The sequence below is a fragment of the Lepus europaeus genome, chromosome X (assembly GCF_033115175.1).
Source record: "Lepus europaeus isolate LE1 chromosome X, mLepTim1.pri, whole genome shotgun sequence".
In the NCBI taxonomy this organism is placed as follows: Eukaryota; Metazoa; Chordata; class Mammalia; order Lagomorpha; family Leporidae; genus Lepus; species Lepus europaeus.
Window position 1 is genome coordinate 22,646,464 of NC_084850.1, and position 22,596 is coordinate 22,669,059.

Genomic DNA, 22,596 nt, shown 5'->3' on the forward strand with positions numbered 1-22,596 from the left:
CTCCTGCATTTAGCCTGGCCCAGTCCCAGCTGTTGAGGGAGTTTGAGAAGTCAACCAGTAGATGGGAGAAATTCATTCATTCATTCATTCATTCTCTCTCTCTCTTCAAAAAAAAAAAATCCAAACAAAAAAAATCAATTTAGGTAGCCTATGAAATACACAAATGTCATACACAAAGATGCGTTCTTGAAAATTAAATAAAATGCTTGTATTACAAGCAATATCCCATGAAAAATAATGGTGAAGGAGATTAGGGATTTTAATTAAACTGGTGTGCTGCCATAGTCTAGATTAACAATTTTCAAAGAATAGCTTAAAGACCTTGGGAGTTCCTGAAATACAGGGACCCACAAGGTCACAATTGTGCAATAATGCCAAGAGATTATTGTCTTTTTCACTGTGTTACTGTTTGGATCAATGATACAAAATCAGAGGCAAGTACGATTATTGACAGCACTGTATACATCAAGGTAGTGGCAACAAAATGTACTCAGTCATTGTAATCTTCACTAGCGTACACTTGTAGGAAAATCAAAGGCGATTTCCCTTAAGGACATCATTGCGAAAATTGTCTAAAAAACATACTTTTATTCAAAGTCCAAAACATACCAATGGGCTTTAATATAAGAGTATGAAGTATTAATTTGTATGGTTTCATATTCTACATTGCAGCTACTTGTGGAGTTTTTAGGTAATATCAGAAAAATACCCATCATTATCTGATGTACTAAAATACTTTGCTATTTTCTCACTGCATGTCTGTGGGAAGCTGGATTTTTCTGTGAATATTTCAACCAAAACAACATATCACAACAGATTAAAGAGCAGATATGATAATTAGCTATCTTATACTAAGCCAAACATTAAAGAGATTTGCGAAAACATAAAGCAATGCTGTTCTTCCTACTAATTCTTTTATTTCTGGCTAAATATATTTATTCCTCATTTTAAAATGTTACGTTGGGGTGGATGTTTGGCCTAGTGGTTATGATGCTGGTTAGGACGTCCATGTCCCACAGAGTACCAGGATTTGGTCTCTGGCCTTGCTCCTGATTCCAGCTTCTTGCTAATACAAATCCTGGGAGGAAATGGGCCTGGCTCAACTAGTTTGGTTCCTGCCACCTACATGGAAGAACTAGATTGAGTTCCCAACTTCTAGTAGCTTTGGCCCAACTGTTGCAGGCATTTAGGGAGTGAATCAGAAGTTAGGAGCTTTCCCTCTGTCTGCCTCTTGGCCTTTCAAATAAATAAAAATGCAATTAATAAATAAATAAAATGTTTAGGTTAACACATTGTGGGTTGATTATTATATTTAAATGAGCTATTAAGTACATATATTTTAGTTTCTCATAATATCTAAGATGGTAAATGTTGATAGATAAAACTTACACATAGAAAAATTCTCTGGAGTCCTCACTGTGTATATAAAGGAGACATGGAGCTAAAATGTTTGAGTACCTCTAATCTAGCTTATCTTAGCCTATGTTTATATATTGTAAATTTAAATGTAGTGTGAGGGGTAGAGGAGGTGGGAGAGTTAGAAAAAGGAAGCATTAGAGTAACAGAATGGAGCTGGTGATAGACAAGAAGATAGTAGGTGTGTTGACTTCTCCAACATTGTTACAGGATTTTGGCTAGGAAAGAACATTTTGAGCTTTTCTTCCTTTCCTTACAAAAAAACAGGCAAATGTTTGGTGTAATGGTCAAGATGCCTGCATTCCTTATCCCAGTGTCTTGTTTGAGTCTTGGCTCTGCTTGTGATTTGAGCTCCCTGCTAACGTACTCCCTGGGAGGCAGCAAATGATGGCTCAAGTACTTGGTTCCGTGCCACCCAGGAGGAGGCTCTGGGCTGAGTCCTGGATTCCTAGCTTCAGTCTGGTCCCAGCCCTGGCTGCCGCAGGTATTTTAGGAATGAGCCAGTGGATGGAAGATTGCTGTTTCTTTGCCTTTCAAATAAGATGAAAAATAAATAAATATAATTAAAAAATAAAACATGTACAATGGTACTGCTATTCTCTTTATTTGATGAGGAACCTTTGTTGTTTTAATTCAGTGGCTGTAAATATGGTGATGGGTGACTCCATGCGCATCTTTTCTGATCTTGATATCCTCCTGGCCTATTTATGTGCTTTGCCTGTCATGTGTTAAGTTCCTCATCAGTGAGTTGTCCTAGCATGGTGACTGTATGTGGTCACTACGCCCTGTAAGTAGAACGAAGAGAGGAGAATCATGTCAGTGGTATCAAGGGATCCAGAAGTATGAAACACTGAAGAGTAAAAGCAGTTCACCTGTGTTTAAATGTAAAGACAATTATTTGAAAGAATCTGCAGTTCTTTTAGAATTCTTCATGCGTCCTGTTAGTAACACGCTGTTCTACACCTAGCTGAGAACCATGAAGAGCTGCTACATTCCTTATTGTCTTCTTTCAGCTCCTGAGAACCATGTCTGTGCCCAAAGGTAGAATTCTCGATAAAAACCTGGATGAGGAAGGGCTTGAGAGCGGAGACTGCGGCGACGATGAGGATGAGTGCATCGGAGGCTCTGGTGATGGAATGATGAAAGTGAAGAATCAGCTCCGCTTCCTTGCAGGTAACTGATTCGTGCTGGCTCAAAGCTTGGATAAGGTGGTGATGCTCAGACATTTAAAAATCAATTGAGGCTGGTGCCACGGCTCACTAGGCTAATCCTCCGCCTGCAGCGCTGGTACCCCGGGTTCTAGTTCCGGTTGGGGCACCAGCTTCTGTCCCAGTTGCTCCTCTTCCTGTCCAGCTCTCTGCTGTGGCAGGGAAGGCAGTGGAGGATGGCCCAAGTGCTTGGGCCCTGCACCTGCATGGGAGACCAGGAGGAAGCACCTGGCTCCTGGCTTCGGATCGGCGCAGCGCCGGCCGTAGCGGCCATTTGGGGGGGGTGGTGAACCAACAGAAGGAAGACCTTTCTCTCTGTCTCTCTCTCTCACTGTCTAACTCTGCCTGTCAAAAAAAAAAATCAATTGAATCTGCTCTCTCTAATGCATCTAAAATTCCTGCAACACACAATGCCATCAAATAATTCCAAGGAAAGACTATATTCTAAAAAAGTGAAGTTTTGAGATAGGCTTTAAAAAAAAATCTCCATCCCTGGGTGGATTAAAAGGGTAGCTTCTGCTTTCTTGTTGTCTAATGTGAACCTACATAATCTGTGGGCCCTGTTTCCTGTTGGAGATTTCTTTGGTTCTTATCAGTTTTAAAAAGAGATGCAAAAGAAGACATGCAGCCTTGAGTGTCTTGTGAAAGCTTTCAGAAGAAGAGCCACCAGCTGACCTTGTCGTCTTAGAACATCACGTCTCTTGTTTTCTCACATACAGTCTAACATAGATAGGCTGTGACACGTAACTGCAGAGCTAGGGAGAAACAACACTAGCAATAGAAAAATAACACAGGGCTGCCAAGGCCAAGGAGGCACAACAACATTTGTATGGCTTATCAGAATTTTCAGAGTACTTTCATAGGAACAGGCGTTCTTCCATTTTACACATTTAAAAACCTAAGGCTGAGAGGAGAAATGAGATTTCCCTAGGTGAAAGAACAGGACATGTAAATTGCATCTTGAGGCTTGCAGTATCATGCCCTTTCTTAGGGTACACAGCCTTTTCCTTGGAACTCTATCACTTATGGCCTCTGAGACACTGCATGCTCTTATCTCTTTTGCAATCTCTTTCCTTCACTAACTCTGCTTCCTAATCCTACCCCACAACTGGCTATTATCCAGAGATTTCTTCTTAAGCTGCTGTCCATTCCCCCATCTCTAGGGAGAACGCAGATCTTATCCACTCTCCCTCTTTCAATTTTTGTTTTATGACTTGTTTAAGTTGTTTTTTTCTCATGGAATCAAAACATCAAACATGAACTCTGTTCCTCCTTTTTTTACGATTTATTTATCTGAAAGGCACAGTGACAGAAAGAGGGGGAGAGACAGATAGAGATCTTCCATCTGCTGGTTCACTACTCAAATGCCTGCAACAGCTAAGACTGGGCCAGGCCAAAACCGAGAGCTAGCTGCATCTCTGTCTGCGTCTCCCATGTGGGTGGCAAGAATTCAAGTATTTGGGCCACCATCTGCTGCCTCCTCAGTGGCTTAGGGGGAAGCAGGACCAGAGGCAGAATATCTGGGACTAGGTCTTCCAGTATAGGATACGGGGATCCCAAGCACTGTAACACATGCCTGCAAATCTGCCCTTTTAACAAATTCTTAAGTGTACAATACTCTTACTTGTTTGAATATTGTTCTACAGCAGATCTCTAGAACTTTTTACAAATTCTTAAGTGTACAATACTCTTAGTTGTTTGAATATTGTTGTTTTTCTTTTAAACTTTTATTTAATGAATATAAATTTCCAGTGTACAGCTTATGGATTACAATGGCTTCCCCCTCCCATAACTTCCCTCCCACCCACAACCCTCCCCTCTCCCGTTCCCTCTCCCCTTCCATTTGCATCAAGATTCATTTTCAATTCTCTTTATATACAGAAGATCAATTTAGTATAAAGGTTTCAACAGTTTGCACCCACATAGACACACAAAGTGAAACATACTGTTTGAGTACTAGTTACAGCATTAAATCACAATGTACAGCACATTAAGGACAGAGATCCCACCTGAGGAGCAAGTGCACAGTGGCTCCTGTTGTTGACCCAACAAATTGACACTCTAGTTTATGGCGCCAGTAACCATCCTAGGCTGTCGTCATGAGTTGCCAAGGCTATGGAAGCCTTCCAAGTTTGCCGACTCTGATCGTATTTAGACAAGGTCATAAAAGACAGAGTGAGGATAGTAACCAATGATCCTAAGAGTGGCATTTACCAGGTTTGAACAATTATACAGCATTAAGTGGGGAAGAGGACCATCAGTACACACAGGTTGGGAGTAGAGCCATTGGTGGTAGAGTAGAGGTTATGATTACAAAGGAATGAGGCCCAAGTACGCTAGACAGGGTCTAGAACAAAGGACAGAGTCATTATTAGAGGAGCTAAGAAAGGTGCTGTCTAAGCTACAATTAAGTTTTCTGATTGAGAGGCAAATAGAACCTGATAGAAGGGGCTTGATAATAATCTGGTGGGCTTTAGGCCTTGTAAGTTAAGAGGCCCAGACCTATCTATCTCTTCACATGGGGTACATCCTAAGGGAGGTGTGAACCTCCTAGGGGAAGGCACTCTGTTGACTTTCATTACTTGGCTGGCCTGGGAGGAGAGAGCTGGCCAGGTAAAGGCAGGGGGCATCTCTAACAAGAAATTTACAGTTCTGCCTGCAATGTTGCTGACCCTACTTGACCATCCCCTCAGCTGCAGTGGTCACTTTGGAAGTTGGGCTGAGTGAAGGGCTTTTCAGCTTAGAGCCAATAAGATCTGTGGCTCTGACCTGGGCATCCTTCGACTCCAGGGCAGGTCCATTTCCAGGGATCCAACTCTTGGCAGAGCTGCCAGGGCTCTTCACAAGCTGACTTCTGCTGAAGCCCAGGCTTACCACAATGAAAGCCACTGCAGTGGACTGGCCTGTTGTTTGAATATTGTTCTACAGCAGATCTCTAGAACTTCTTCAGGTTGCGTGACTCAAATTGTGTATCCATTGAACAATTCCTCATTTCTGAACCTTCCCCTAGCCCTTGGCAACCATGATTTTACTTACTGCTTCTCTGAGTTTGACTGCTTTAGCTACGTCATATAAAGCAGAGTCTGTGGTATTTGTCCTTCTGCAAGCAACTTATTTACTTTAGCATCATGGCCTCAAGTTTTTTTCATATGTTGCATATGGCAGAATTTTCATTTTTCTAAAAAGATCTGTTTATTAATCTGAGTCAGAGTTACACAGAGAGGAGAGGCAGAGAGAGAGAGAGAGAGAGAGAGAGAGAGAGAGAGAGAGGTGTTCCATCCAATGGTTCACTCCCCAGGTGGCCGCAATGGCCAGAGCTGTACTGATCTGAAGCCAGGAGCTTCCTCCCGGCCTCCCATGTGGGTGCAGAGGCCCAAGGACTTGCGCCATCTTCTGATACCCCAGGCCATAGCAGAGGGCTGGATCAGAAGTGGAGCATCCGGGTCTCAAACCAGCGTCCATATGGGATGCCGGCGCTTCAGCCCAGGGCGTTAACCCACTGTGCCACAGTGCCGGCCCCAAGAATTTCCATTTTTTAACGCTGAATAATATTCCACTGTTTGTTTATACTGCAGCTTCTTTATGTATTCATCCATCTGTGGACACGTAGATTGATTTTACTTCCTAGCTTCTGTACATAATATTACAAGCAACATTCTTTAATTATTATACCGTTGTGGAACTAGCATAAAATCATTATTGCCGGTCTTGTGTACAACGCTGAGCTACCCTTCCACATCTCCCACATTTTTCTAATGTCACCATTGTTCTCTCTATCACGGAGGCATGAATCTAAAGTCATCTTTGATTCTTTCTTCTCCTGTACCCTTCCTACACAGTTGGGCAACAAATCCTTATCCGTTCTTTCTTTGTAATTTTATCTGCTTCTGTTACTACGTCCTGCCTACTCCCTCCCTCCACCCTCCTGCATGTGCTACTGCAGTTACATCCTAAGTGGTCTCCAGATTTCTGGGCTAAGGCAGGAGTATTGAGAGCATTAGGCTAGCAGATTAGAGAACCAAGAATCATCGACCCAGGCAGAAGATTCTATCAAATTCGTCTTGCACAGCTGCCAAGTTAATCTTTCTAAAGCATCTCAAACCTGTCCCTCGTTCAGCTTCCTTCATCCTGTCCCCATGGTCTTGAGGATAAAGTTCAGACTCCTTAGCAGTTTTTGAGGGCCCTCTGGTGTAGCCTAAACTACCCTTATGAACTTAATTGCCTAGCACTAGCCCCTTAATTTCCTTCCACTAGAACTCTCCATGTTGGTAGCAGCCATATTTGTGCTCCACAACCACCTAAACAAAGCATCCTTATTTCTATCTTCATACCATTGTCCATGTCTATTTCTGTCTGGATATGCCCCTTGTCTGCCCTCTTAAACTAGACCTATCCTTCGAAGTGAAATTCAAGTATGATGCAGGGCCAAAAAATTAGCTCTGGGGGTAGAACAAGCCTGTATTTGAATTCTGACTCGACTTAGGAGCTAGCATGACCTAGGAGATGTTTCTTAGTCTCCTCTATTAGTCTCTTGTCCCTCATCTATGCGATGGGAATCATAACCCTAATTTCACTGGACGATCGTAGGATTTGATAGAGGGGAAGATTTATAAAGTATCTAACACAGCATATACCGTACAAGGAGTCTTCAGCGAATTCATGGGGAAACGAGTGGCATAACGGTTGAGATGCCCATATTCCATGGCCTGGGTTTGATGTCTGGCTCCCAGCTCCTGGCTCCAGCTTCATGCTAATGCAGACCCCTGGAGGCAGTGGTGATGGTTCAAGTGATTGGGCTCCTTGTACCCATGTAGGAAACCTGGACTGAGTTTTTGGCTCCAAACTTTAGCCCCTGGCCCAGCTTGGGATCATTGAGTCATTGAGGGAATTTGGGAAGTGAACTAGTAGATGGGATCTCTCTCTGTGTCAAGTAAATAACTTAAAAAGAAAAAAGCATAAAAAGTAAATGGAGCCGGCACTGTGGCATAACAGGTTAAAGCCACTGCATGCGTTGCTGGCATCCCATATGGGCCCCAGTTCAAGTCCCGGCTGTTCCACTTCTGATCCCACTCTGCTATGGCCTGGGAAAACAGTGGAAGATGGCCTAAGCCCTTGGGCCCCCGCACTCACGTGGGAGATCCAAAGGAAGCTACTGGCTCCTGGCTTCGGGTCAGCACAGCTCAGGCCATTGCAGCCAGTTGGGGAATGAACTAGTGGATGAAAGACCTCTCCCCTCCCCTCTCCCCTCCCCCTCCCCTCTCCTCTTCTCTCCCCACCTCCCCTCTCCCATCCCCTCCCACCTCCCCTCCCACCTCCCCTCCCCTCCCTCCTCCCCTCCCTTCTTCCCTCTCCCCTCCCCTCTCCTCCTCTCTTCCCTCTCCCATCCCCTCTCCTCCTCTCTCCCTTCCCCCCTCCCCTCCCCTCTCCCCCCTCCCCTCCCCTCTCCCCCCTCCCCTCCCCTCCCACCTCCCTTCTCCCCTCCCATCTCCCCTCTCTCCCCTCCCCTCCCCTCCCCTCTCCCCCCCCTTCCCTCCCTTCTCCTCCCTTCTCCTCTCGCCTCTTCTCCCTTCCCCTCCCCTCTCTATGTGTAACTTTAACTTTCAAATAAATAAATAAGGGCTGGTGCTGTGGCTCAGCGGGTTAAAGCCCTGGCCTGAAGCACCAGCATCCAATATGAGCACCAGTTCTAGTCCTGGCTGCTCCTCTTCTGATCCAGCTCTCTGCTATGGCATGGGATAGCAGTAGAAGGTGGCCCAATTCCTCTCTTTAAGAGAAAACTAGGGCCGGGGCCATGGCTCAATAGGCTAATCCTCCACCTGCGGCGCCAGCACCCTGGGTTCTAGTCCTGGTCAGGGCGCCGGATTCTGTCCCGGTTGCCCCTCTTCCAGTCCAGCTCTCTGCTGTGGCCCGGGAGTGCAGTGGAGGATGGCCCAGGTCCTTGGGCCCTGCACCCCATGGGAGACCAGGAGAAGCACCTGGCTCCTGGCTTTGGATCAGCGCAGTGTGCCCGCCGCAGCGCGCCAGCCACAGTGGCCATTGGAGGGTGAACCAACGGCAAAGGAAGACCTTTCTCTCTGTCTCTCTCTCTCACTGTGTCACTCTGCCTGTCAAAAAAAATTTTTTTTTTAATTTAAAAAAGAGAAAACTAGAAGAATAGAGCTACAGGCTACTTTAATGCAGTTGTTGGGTTTTTAAAATTAATGTATGTAGGGGCTAGCGCTGTGGCGCAGCAGGTTAATGCTGGCCTGAAGCGCCGGCATCCCATATGGGTGCCGGTTCGAGACCCAGCTGCTCCACTTCCAATCCAGCTCTCTGATATGGTCTGGGAAAGCAGTAGAAGATGGCCCAAGTCCTTGGGTCCCTGCACCCAGAGGAAGCTCCTGGCTCCTGGCTTCGGATCAGTGCAGCTCTGGCCATTGTGGCCATTTGGGGAGCGAACCAGCAGATGGAAGACCTCTCTCTCTGTCTCTACCTCTTTCTGTAACTCTGTCTGTCAAATAAAGTAAATCTTTAAAACAAACAAATAAACAAATCTTTAAAAAAATAGGAGCTAATGTGTATTGGATACTGACTATACTCCAAACAGTATGCTAGAAGTTCACAGTCTCTCATATCATTTTCACAACACCACTGTGAACTAGGGGTTATTATTGTTTTCACTTTATACGTGAGAAACCTGATGCTTGAAGAGATAGTGACTTCCTTAAGCTCACAATCACTAATGGCAGGGTTAGGAGTCAGAAGAAGGCAGTCAGGTTTCAGAGGTCAGTCCTTGAGCAAGTCTACTCAGACTCTTTTTTAAAAGATTTATTTGAGAGGCAGAATTACAGACACAGAGAAGGAGAGACAAGAGAGAGAAGTCTTCCATCCACTGGCTCACTCCCCAAATGGCCACAACAGCCAGAACTGAGCCAATCCAAAGCCAGGAGCCAGGAGCTTCTTCAGGGCCTCCCATGGAGATGCAGGGGCCCAAGCACTTGGTCCATCTTCCACTGCTTTCCAAGGCCATTAGCAGAGAGCTGAACCAGAAGTAGAGCAGCCGGGACTCGAACTGGCCCCCATATAGGTTGCCGGCACTTCAGGCAGAGTCTTAGCCCACTATACAGCACCAGCCCCTACTGAGACTCTTGTCTGCTCAGCAGTGCAATTGTAAAAAGCCTCAAATGGCTTTGCATTTTACTACTTGTTGAACATTCTTAACTCAAAACTCTATCATATAAGACAATTTCAGATTGGGATGCTCAACTGGTAAAAGTCTATGTAAATATTCCAAAATTCTAAAAAAAAAAAAAAAAACTCCAAAATCTGAAACTCTCTGGTTCCGAGCATTTCAGATAAGGGATACTAAAACCTGTACGTGGAAATCTTGGGGTCATCTAAAGGCTGTCCATATGATTCACCAGAATATTATCTGCTCTCAGCACTGATTGCCAGTATATATCACTGTTCAGACTTCTCCATTATCATCTTCACTTATAAGCCACTTCTGGTCCATTTCAACAGTTCTACAATTCCATGGTGCCTTCACTTTTTAAGGAGTGCTTGATGTGGCACCTTGACAAGGGCCTGTTCAAAAATCTAAATAGTTTACATCCCTGGTTTCCCTTGTCCACATGTACATTTATTCTCTCAAAGAATTCTAGTCAATTTGTTAAGCATGACTAATCCTTAGTGCTTTGTAGACTGTGAAAACTACATAAATGGTTGTTTGTTTAATTAACAGGAAAACTGACTCCTTGCCCCCAGTACGTTACACTTGCCTAACTTGTTCAGTGATCCCACCAGTCTGAAGTTCCTTGGGTCTCCTTTAAAATGCTGCTTATAGAGAGGAGACTCATTGTCAATCTGTTAGACACATGGCACTATTGCTAGTTGGAACAGCGGGCTATATACCTTGGTCAGCTATTATATAATTTTATCTGGCATCTGGGGAGATGCAATCTGGTATAATAATTCATCAACATCCATTTATTTAGTCAACTAGACTTGGAATGCCATGTGCATTTACCACCTTTTCATTTAGTACTCCAAATTTCTCCTTCAACAAATGACTTGCAAATAAAGCACATAGCTCAGAATATGATCAGTGTCTCTTTTTTTTTTAATTTTTTTTTGACAGGCAGAGTGGACAGTGAGAGAGAGAGAGACAGAGAGAAACGTCTTCCTTTGCCATTGGTTCACCCTCCAATGGCCGCCACGGCTGGTGTGCTGCGGCCGGCGCACCATGCTGATCCGATGGCAGGAGCCAGGTGCTTCTCCTGGTCTCCCATGGGGTGCAGGACCCAAGCACTTGGGCCATCCTCCACTGCACTCCCTGGCCACAGCAGAGAGCTGGCCTGGAAGAGGGGCAACCGGGACAGAATCCGGCACCCCAATCGGGACTAGAACCCAGGGTGCTGGCGCTGCAGGCGGAGGATTAGCCTATTGAGCCGCGGCACTGGCCGATCAGTGCCTCTTGCATCTCCCCTTGGTCACTGAACAGATCTTTTTCACCATGACCAGCAAGTGATATTTAGATGTATTATTTCAGGCATCTAACAAACCTCCAAACTCTACCCAACAGCAAGCTTCAAGGAAGTGTGAAAGCACCAAAGTTGTAATCCATGTGACTGATTGGGTTCCAGTCCTAGCATATTTACTAGCAGTGAGACCTTGAGTAAGTTATTTAGCTTCTCTGAGCCTCAGTTTTCCCAGGTATATAATGGGCACAATCACCTTTGCCTTGCCTGCTTCAGTGAGTTATTGTAAAAATATACTAATGAATGTAAAAGGGCTTTTTTAATGGTTTGATTGATTGTTTGAAAGGCAGAGCAGTGCGGGGGGCGGGGGAGACAGAGATGGAGATTTTTCATAAGCTGGTTCATTTCCCAAATGGCCGCAATGGCCAGAGCTGGGCCAGGCTGAAGCTTCCATCCTGGTCTCCCCAAAGAGTGGCAGGAACCCAAATTCTTGGTCCATCTTCCACTGCCTCCCCAGGCACATTAGCAGGAAGTTGAGTTGGAAGTGGAGCCGCCAGGACTCGAAACAGCCCTCCAATAGGAGATGCCAGAGCACCACGGCATCAGCCACTGTAGCACAAATATTGAGTTGTACGAATATTTAAAATGACCAGGAAATTATTATTATTATTATATTATTAAATCTCTGGAAGCTTTTTTAGTTTTCTCAGGACCCCTAGTTCATGTATTTTCTGCAGCAATTTAATTTCGCCCTTGAGTGTGAACACCAAGGTACAGACTGCCCTTCAAAAACAGGTCTTCATCCATGATGAACCAGGTACAGTAAGTCCACTTTCTTTGTACCAGGATACTATCAGCAGTGTTCCTAGTTAATGGCCTTCTCAAAGCTCTTATTGTAAGCTGTTTGGGATGTCCGCTACTCCTAGTGCTTTAAGCTGGGGCCGATCCCTGAGAAGCTTTGCAAGCTCTGGCCAGCTGTCCCTGGCCAAGAAGTGATGACTAAGCCTCCTAAGCATCTACACTTTCTCCACCAAGTCCCCACTTTTTCTTGCACAGAAGTACACACACACACCCTTCCTGTTGGAAGCACAATTAGAGCATACACTCACAAAGCTACTCCCTGAAACAAGCACTCATCTCCGAGACATCTCTATTACCATTCCCCCACCCCTTGTCCTCCCTGGACTTGTTCTTGCTCCACCTTACACCTCTCTGTGGGTACAGCCAGAACATTCTAGGGAACCTAATGTCTTCATAACTGCAAGTTTAAAAACAACATAATCTTGTCTCAAGCTGGCCCACAAACAGGACACAGTGCAAAAGCCCATTTCTTTGGGCGAGGGAAGTGGAAACAGACTGTAGAAGACAGAAACGTTCCTTGTTAGTCTATGTGAATAAGAGAGTTTTAAGCTGGTTGGTGGTGAGCTGGGGAGTAGAATTCCTGAAGCGTCATTTAGGATTAAGGCTTGAACCAATATTATAACCAAATGGCAGTGTTTTGTCCGTGGTAAACAGATATCTTTATAGAAATAGAGAATTTGCCATGTGTTCCTTTGCTGGGGTTGAGGGTGAAGGTGAACTCTGGGTGAAGCTGGTTCTTTTCACCATTCTTCTCTGTCATCTCCCAGTATTATGGGGGAAAGCAGTGGCTTGCCCCTTGCAGGCCACCTCTTCCCAGTAGTACTATGGAGAAATCCATTAAAGATCTCACAGCGGTTAAAAAAAAAAAAGATTTCAAAGCTGTGGCCTCCATAAATTCCCTTCCCTCTCTGAAGTCACTCCTCAATCTGCAGGCAAAAATAACAACTTCCAAATAACAGCAATGAGGAAATATTTTTTAAGCCAAGGGTTTTTATTATTTTCCCCCCACTGGATCAAGTGTAACTATACATTGGTACTCCTAGCAAAGCTGTGCACAGAGTTGAGATGAAGGACATGTCAGTGGCTTAGCCATCGCTCAAAGGTTCCCAGTCTGGCCTTCATAAATATGCACTGGTAGTCACTTTGTTTTCATAAATTCATCTATGGGTTAGTCTGGTGAAAAGGATAAATGGAGGAAGTTTCTATTTGGTCTTTTATCCTGGATAACACCTGCAAATATTAATGACGTAGGACGGATCGTGTTGCCTGCTGCAGAATGAGTAGAACATTTGTAGGGGAATGAAATGCCCTATGGGTTTGTGATGGGGGAAGTTGTTGAGGCCTACGCAGAGTTCAAAATACATTATAGCTTATCATGTATCCACTTATATCTGTTGATAGCAAGTCCAAGGATAAGTTACAGCAGTGTTCCCAAAATGTGCTCTATTGCTTGAACAAACCTTAAGCTGCTAAAGCTTGAGTCCCTGTTCTGTCTCTGCCACTTCCCACTGGTGCGGCCTTGGACAAAGCTACTCTATTCATCTGAGCCTCAGTTTCTTCATGGGAAAAATGGTGATAAAATGTTTTCAAATGATAATGGACATAACCACACCTTTATAAGCAGCCTTCCCATTTAGGGCGGTATTACTAATATTGTTTTTAAGTACCTTTGGGTTATCGTAAGTTAGTTTTATTCACCAGAAACCATTAGCTAAAATTATAAATGAATTTCTAAATGTCTGGCCAACAAATTTTTATTACAAAAGCATTCCCTCCCCTCTATCCCAAAGGTGGCATTTTCAATTACTCATTAACTTGTTTTTAGCCCAGGGTAGTCTGAAGCCAGAGAAGAAGGTATTTAAACAATGACAAATATGTCAGCCGAGTTGTGCAAATAACCACATAGTCAAAACAGTAGTAGTCACCTACATCTTGAAAGAATCACAGCTAGTTATGTTTTGTTTTCTTTGGTGGTAGTGGTGCAGTGAGGGCAGGAGTGGACCATGAGTTGGGGAGGATCAAGAGAGGGCCCCTGATTCTTTCTATTCTGTCCTGAGCTTAGGTATAAGCGATCTACTTTCATGCCTTGTGGTTGCCTTTTAGAGATCAAGTGCCAGAGAGGAGCTGAGGGAAGCAAAGCTCACACTATCAAAGCACTTTTCACACAGATACTGACCAGGTGGTTCTTGCTTATAGATCCACAATACAGTTCACTCCAGAGCTTTGGGAGCTCCCAGGGTTCACAAAGAAGGACTTAGATGCAAGGTTTAGTAGTGCTGTTAGCTGCCAATTGTGTAAGTTTACCAAGAAAGGACCCTCCCCCATACCTCATTGTTGACCAGGGAATTGCTACAGGTCAGCTGGTGATAGATGAGAGTAAACGAAGGCACACACTTTCCATATTTACCAAAATGTGAGATGCTTTTGGGGAATTTTGTATTATTTGGAAGGAGATATTCTATTTTTAATTGTATTTATTTAAGAGAGAGCAAGAGACGAATAGAGAGAGCTCCTGTCCACTGGATCAGTCTTCCAAATGCCTAAAACAGTCAGGACTGGGCTGAGGCTGAAGCTCAATCCAGGTCTCCCACATGGGTGGCAGGAACCTAATCACTTGATCCATCCCTGCTGCCTCCCGGGGTCTGCATGAGTAGGAAGCTGGAGCCAGGCATTGAACCCAGACACTCAGATATGAAACGCAGGCCTCTCAGCCAGTAGGCAAAATACCCACCCCCTGGGAAGAGATTTTCTCAGGTTTGCTTTTCCTGCTTGTCTGAGATGTTAGGGCTTTTATTAGGGGTGATGCTATGAGATTTACTTGCTGGTGAGCTTTATGCATGATTTCATGAAAGGGGCAAGTATTAGAGATAGTGTGAATGATTTGGAGTCATTGTGCTTTAGAATGAGTTTTCACATTAAGAGGAAACTGTTGAATATATGAATTTGACTAAACAGTGCAATTGATTTTCTCTGGATGGAAGCCTTGTTGGCCAGTTTAGCAAAAGCCTCAACCAAAATGTGATGATTTAGTATAGATAAAAATGAATAGAAGAGAGAGGTTTCAGCTGGTGAAAATGTGCAGCAGGAAGTGGCAGGAAGTGGCAAGCCCAAAGCCTCTAACCAAACTGCCAAACCGAAGTGAGGCAATCACTTTAGTGTAACATCCCCAGAGGATCTGGGAGAAGGGACTGGTATGCCATCAGATGGGAAGCACTGTTTTGAAGGAAAAAATATCATATCGAAAAGAGAAAAAGATGAAGTTATCTAATTAAACCTATGTAATGGTTCAAAGTTTTCATGAGAAGCCATGATTTCTTGGGGGAGCCAAATCAGAGGAGTTCAGTATAACAAGGAATCGGGCAGGAACCGGCAGAATGAGACAGAAGCTGAAAGATGACTGGTGTGGGCAAACCTGGTGGCTACCGGTGGAGCTCAGAAATGAAGCCAAGACTGAAGTCCTGCCCTGAGAAGAGGGAGGACTTAAAGTTATTAGATGCCTTGCAAGCAGTCACTTTCACAAAGCACCTAAAACTGTGCAGGTATGTGCGCATACACCTACACATACACATACCTGCCCCCAATACTCCCACTCTCCTCCCTCCCTCTCTTTCCCTCCCTCCCTCCCTCCCTCTCTCCTCCCCCCTTCTCTCTCCCTCCATTCAGTCAGTGCTGCCCTGTACCTTTTGTTAATATGGCATAAAGAGTAGAGATGCAGACATTCCCTTTCTTTTCTCCAAGGTGGCCACGGCAGCCAATGCTGGGCCAGGCCAACGTCAGGGGCCAGGTACCAGAGCACTAGAGACCACCTCTGTAGACCAGAGCCAGCCAAAATGATGCCAGCTACCCAGTGCTGAGTCTGCTCAGCTGCTTATCCGTCAGGCCTCACCCATTCCTTTCATTGGAACCCATAGTAAAGACTTTTGCCCATGGTTTCCTGTCCCCTGGCTAACTATAGTGTGGGCCCTTGTGGCTCTGTGTAGCATGCTTGGAAAATGTGATCAATAAACTCTTTTAAAAAAAATCCAAGGAGATTTCCCATTCTCCTCCTTAATGATGGCATTACCTGCAACTTTTTGTGTGATTAATTTTTCTGAAACTTTATTACAGAGCCTGTCCACATACACACCTGGCTAAGAGATATTTAATGATCCAGCAAACTGATCCATGGCAATTTTTGTTCTTACCACTTCCAAATACACTTGCTGGCATTTTAAAACAGCTTTTTGATCTTTTTTAAAAAATAAATGATCCTAGTGTATATAGCTGATGATAAATAAGCCTGTAACGCAGGGGTGGGGAACCTTGTTTTCTGTCAAGGGCCATTTAGATATTTAGAACATCATTCACAGGCTATGCAAAATAATCAACTTAAAAATTAGCTTGCTGCAGATTTACTGAATTTCGAGTCCCACCTGCAGTCGCCTTGGCAGGGCCAGACCCAGTGATTTCGTGGGCCATGTGCTGGATGGCCCACGTGCTGGACATCCCCTACTCTACTTTAAGGTGAGAATGGGAGCACTAGTACAGATGGAATCTTTTCATGTGTGGCTCATTGGTGGACCTAAGCAGTAATAAATATAATTACCAAGTAAATAAAAGTGGGTTAGAGGCTATTCTACAAGTCCCAGTGCCTGAGGACAGGCTGTGTGAGAGCAGGGGAAATCTCATTAGCACCTTCGGGATGAGAACTGTATATATAGAATGAAAAAGACTCTTTCTCTCTTCCCAGGAGCTCACAGTTAGTTGGGGAAATCACTTTACTCTGAAACCCATCCTGAAGGTGCTAATGAGATTCCCCCTGCTCTCACACAGGCTGTCCTCAGGCACCAGATCTTGTAAGATAGCATGTACTGTCTTTTTATGTACTTGATAATTATATTACTGCTTCAGTCCACCACGGAGCTATTAGGAGATTCTGTCTGCACCAGTGCTCACATTCTCACTGTCAGTTACCAGCCTCAGTCTCCTTTCTCCTTCTGCCTAGTAACTGTCACTTAGTAAGTGTTCAATAAACAGGAAGAATCTTCAAAACGTTTGTGGAAAATGCATATTATGCAACAACTATGCATGGATTTCAAAGTTTTTGGCACCAAAATGAACTTAACTTTTAATTCACTTTTGCTATGAACTTTTAAGAGGCAGAAAGACACACAAAGAAATCGCATCTGCTCACTCACTGCCTAAATGCTCACATAGTCCAGGGCTGGGGCTAGTTATCTGGGAGCCAAGAACTCAATCCAGATCTCCTACGTGGGTGGCAGGAGCCCAAACGCTTGAGCCGTCCCCACTATCTCCCAAGGTCTGTACTGGCAAGAAGCTAGAGTCGGAGGCATCAGACTCAAGCACTCCAATATGGAACATGGATGTCTCCATCACTAGCCTAAATCCCTGCAGCTCAGACTGCTTGTTAAACCAGTTTCCTCGAAGTTCCCTTCAACTTCTAGCTGCCGACATTGCGAGTAAAGAGATAGCAGAGCCCTGTTCCCGTCCACATAGGAAGAGGGGCTCTGTTGAGCTGGGGAGGTCGCTGTATGTCTGCAGCATAGAGGACACCTTGAAGGAATATGGGAGAGGAAGGTAGATCTGGGACCAATGCATGGAATTTACAAGGGGACACGTTTGACTGACAGAAGGATGAACTTGCTAACCCTTTGAGCTATTCATCAATGGACTAGATCGCTCTAGGAAACAATCAGCTTCCTGACTCTGGAGGTATTTGGAGATTAAATAAGCATATATCAAAAAGACTGGCTGGGTGAGAATGGGGTGTCAATGAGTGGATAGATGCCTGTGTCATGGGCTCTTGATTTCTAAGGTCCTGCATAGTTCTGAGGTGCTGTGAAGTTACAATGCAAACATATGAACAGTGTATGAGAGAACCAAGATGATGGAGCAAACCAACGAGACAATTTTTCAGACAGCAGGAAGGAAAGGAGTAAAAGCTCTCTGTGGTTGTTTGCATTTGACCACATGTCACCAATTATCATTTTCTGTAACTATCTTCCTAAGCAAACATATCTTTAGAAATGGCAGAGCCTTTTCCAGGGAGCAATTCTTAACATCCTCTGTCACTCATAGCCTCCGGATTTATTTTGCTACTACAAGAATTCAGTTCTCATTTCTCTCAATTATTTCCAGGCTTGTGGCCTTCCTGCCCTCGTGTTAGAAAAGCAAATCTGGGATAGAACCCTTCCCCCAGCTACAAGCCATTAGCTCTAATGGCTGAATTGTCAAAATCAAGGTTGCCTGGTTCACGCTCATCTCCACCACTCTCTCCCTTCTGATCTGGCCACACAAAATACACCAGGGCATCTCAAGTAGTCTGTGCTAAAGAACGTGGGTTTTTGTTCTTCCCAAATCTATCATGCACCAAGGCTTTTGTAGAACACAGTAAAAATAAGTTACTACAAAAGGCCTACAAAACACAAGCCACAGTTTTTAATTATGAGATTCAACAAACCTAAAAATGGCTGTCAAGTTGTTATAGAAATTCCTAAGCACTTATTTACAACTTCTGTACTTATCTTCTTGCATAGTAGGGCAACAAATAGCAGAACAGCAGACAATACTTTGAGTAGGGAGATGTAGCCTCTCCTGTGGATCTCTGCCTTGGATCCCTCCTTCCCTTCAATCCCATCATGGAATAGCTCAAAGGCACCCTATATAGGGTGAGATTGGTGTCATCGTAGAGCTGACTTGCATTGGCTCCTGGAAGCCAATTATTAAATATGCATAATCTTTGTGGATGAGTTGTTCAACCTAGACATTATTAAAAATTAAATTACAGATTAAGCATTTTTAATTAAAAAATGCAAAGTCTAAAATGCTGCAAAATATGAAACTTTGAGTACCGACATGATGCCTCAAGTGGAAGATTCTACATCTGACCTCATGTAATGGCTCATGTAATTAGGCTAAGCCTTCACCTATGGTGCTGGCATTCCATGTGGGTGTTGGTTCATGTCCTTTTCCCATCCATCTCTGTGCTATGGCCTGGGCAGGCAGTGGGGGATGGCCCAAGTGCCTGGTCCCATGCACCCACGTGGGAAACCTGGAGGAGGCTCCTGGCTCCTGGCTTTGCATCGGCCCAGCTCTGGCCATTGTGGCCATTTGGGGAGTGAACCAGTGGATGGAAGACCTCTCTCTCTGTCTCTCCCTCTCTCTGTAACTCTGCCTCTCAAAGAAATAAAATATTTTTTTAAAAAGCAAGAACACTAAAAATATTGTGTCAAATTACCTTCAGACTATGTATATAAGGTATAGCAAAAATGAATATCATATTTAGACTTGGGCCCCATCCATAATATATCTCATTATATATGTGCAGATATTCCAAAATCTGAAAAAATCCAAAATGCTTCTGCTCCCAAACTTTTCAGAAGAGGAATATTCTACCTGCATATAAATTCACAATGAAACAAATTTTATTAAAAAGCACTCATAACACATCACATCCTAATACATTTTACAATTATCTACACTCTTAAAATCGTACATCTGTGATACCTGTGTGGTATACTCTTCCAACTCTGTCCAGTGTTGTCCTATTGGTAGCTTCAAGTTGTCCACGATGAAGAATAGAAATAAAAAAAAAAAACTACACATCATAGATTGATTTATACTTTTGTTGGTTGTCTAGATTCTAGACTTAAGAAAGTGATGAGGAAAAATGCTATAAGTGCAGATTAAACTTAAAATTGTGTTGTTTTTATGGTCATTATATTAGGAATAGTGCAAAACAAATGAGGAAACGCTATTTCGGCATTTTAAAACTATGATATAGTTCAGCGAAGAAATTGCTCTTGTCCTTGATGGAGTGATGTTCCAAAGTATTTCTTTGTTATTTCACTTTTGTGTTGCTCTTTGATCAACCAGTATTCCTATAGGGACTGCATTTGCTCATCAGTCACAATCCTGCTTTGCTTGAGATACAAGGGTCTGGCAAAAAAAAAAAATAGAGAGAGAGAGAAAGAAGGCCTTCTGTGAGAACCAATTGACTACATGGAATTTATAATAAAGAGTATTATAAAATATTGTATATAATTTTTGTAAATTGTGTGCTGTACATCCTTTATTCCCCAAAAAATTTTTTTAAATAAACTGGCATGCATACTTAGTTTTTTGAAAGCCAGTTTTTAAACATTTAGCAGCACACCCTGGGTAAAAGGGTGTATTTAGAGGATTTCTTTTTCTTCTTTCATCCTTAAACATTCTTGGCTTACGTCAATACCTGTTCCCATTATAAATGAGAGAAAATTCCTATCTACCCTTAGTTATGCTGACAAGTGAAAGAACTCCTCATTTTAGCGACTCTGACTTCTAGGAATCTTAGACTTGGAAACTTCCTTCACTTGGACACTGTGAACCAATCCATAAACTTTCTTCTTAAAACACTTTATTCCTCCATTGAGGTGGAGAGACACCTTTTGAAGTCTGCTAACCAATGGAAATCTCACCAGTCCTATTCCAAACCTAGAAGAGGGTCTTGTATTGCTCATTGGGGCACTGAGGCAAGGACCACTTGTAGGGCTCAGCCTCCCTATATCAGAAGGCATTAAGGCAAATGAATACCGTGTGTTGGTATTAACCCTGGTTTCATAGAGTTAGAACTGGAACTCCTAATATCAGGTTACATCTTGTTGGCTCCGTAATCATTTTTGTAACCACCAACCATATGGGCAAAGGTTGGAAGGAAAGCTAAATTTGGAACACACTCCCACTCTCCTGTTCAACATTTCTTTCTTGTTTGTGCAAGCAGGCAACATATTACTCATACTCACATACACCACCAACTGCTAGAGGACTGAGAAATGAGATTCTCCCAAAATATGGTTGGATCACTGGAGATTTTTTGTACGAGCCTGCACCACTGCAGTAAGAATGTCTGCACTCTGCTTCTGCAGATTTTTGAAGCTGTCTGTGAAACAGCACAGGAAGACAAAAATCAATAATGAAAAGGGACCCAGGGATTTTGTGCCAGAGAGTTCATAAGTTCTTGATCATTTTAGTCTGCACGCAGAGAGATAGCAACTTTCTGCACTAGTATCCTTCTGACTCGGGCATTTATCTATTTAGCTTTCTCCTGTTGTAACTTTGCTTCTCCACACACATCACTTTCTATGGAATGGTCGGTGGCATAGGGAAGACAGATTAGGGAGCCCATGGTAATGAATTGGGCAATATCTGTGGAAATCATGCACATTTCCATTCTAGGGTCTTCTAAACACGAATGCACAAGTCTTACTTTCTCCTAAAACAGCATTTTTTTTTATCTTTTATTTAATGAATATAAATTTCCAAAGTACAGCTTATGGATTAGAATGGCTCCCCCCCCATAACTTCCCTCCCACCCGCAACCCTCCCCTTTCCCACTCTCTCTCCCCTTCCATTCACATCAAGATTCATTTTCAATTCTCTTTATATACAGAAAATCAGTTTAGTATATATAAAGATTTCAACAGTTTGCCCTCACATAGCAACACAAAGTGAAAAAATACTGTTGGAGTACTAGTTATAGCATTAAATAACAAAACAGCATTTTTTAAGACCTCAAAGGAGTGTAGGACCAGGTTCATCTTAAGGAATGAAAGTTATTCTGCCTTCCTTCAAAGACAGATTGTAGTCTTCCCACCTCTAGCCAGCTTGGAGTCAGAAGGGCATTCTCATTGCTGTTCCTGGATTCCAGGAATGGACGGTGAGTAATGACCCTAAATCTCTTAACCACTTAGCCTTCCCTGATCTAACCCCAGGCTACTTCTCGATTCTTCTCTCCCAGTAACATCCACCCCATCCTGTGTCCCAACTATCCCTAAGTTCTTCTGGCTGTTGCTGAGTTTACAAAGCCCTGTATTTATGCTATACGTACAGCACTTAGCACATTGTATGCACCTGAGTAGCTTTCCAAAATGCTGGCTGCTAATAGTTTGCATATGCTGGTCCCTTAGCCCACAATTGTTTTCCCTTCTCTGCCTTTAAAACTCAGTTCATACGCAGCCTCCCCCGAGAAAAAGCTTGCCCTAGATACAGTGCTTTGTTAACACTCATTCTAGGATTTCTCACATTGAGATCAGATAATTTCCAGTCCATGACAGACACATAAATTGATGTTCAGCTAGTGTTTGTTGCATGGCTCTGGCCATGAAACGAATAAGCACAGTAACTAGCCATATAAACTTCTAGTCTAGTTGGGGTGGGTGGAGGGAAATGGGGGGAGCAAATGGGAGAAGGAGGAACACCTAATTAGATAAATATAATGTAATGTAGTTAAAACACTGAGTGCAGTAAGCACAGGGAGTTGTGGAAACACAAAGGAGAATTTTGCAACCCGGAGTGAGGTGGTCAGAAACAGCTGAGTCTGAAACAGTGGGTAGGAGCCAGGTGGAAAGGGGAGGAAAGTGCAGGCTGGCAGGATAATATGAGCAAAGACATGGAGGCAAGGCAGAGCTGGGTGGTTCTGGGAATGATATTCACTCTGGTGTGGCTAGAGCAGAGAAAGGCAAGAAGTCAGGCTAGAAGATTTTTTTTTTAGGAGTCAGATCAGGAAGGCCTTCTCTGCCTTGTTAAGGAGCTTGGCCTTGATCCTATAAATTCACAACATGTGGGCCATCAGGCTCCCCAGCCCCCACCCTTCTCCATGGTAGACATTGATAATC

At 43.7% G+C, this 22,596-nt stretch overlaps 1 protein-coding gene across 1 annotated transcript in view; it reads left to right on the forward strand.

Moving 5' to 3' along the window:
* GPC3 (glypican 3) overlaps positions 1–22,596 on the forward strand; it is a 454,515-nt gene that overhangs the window by 388,457 nt on the left and 43,462 nt on the right. Inside the window, exon 7 of the mRNA XM_062183209.1 lies at positions 2,430–2,589. Within this exon, the coding sequence (XP_062039193.1) occupies positions 2,430–2,589 (160 nt within the window). The remainder of the gene's footprint in view (positions 1–2,429; positions 2,590–22,596) is intronic.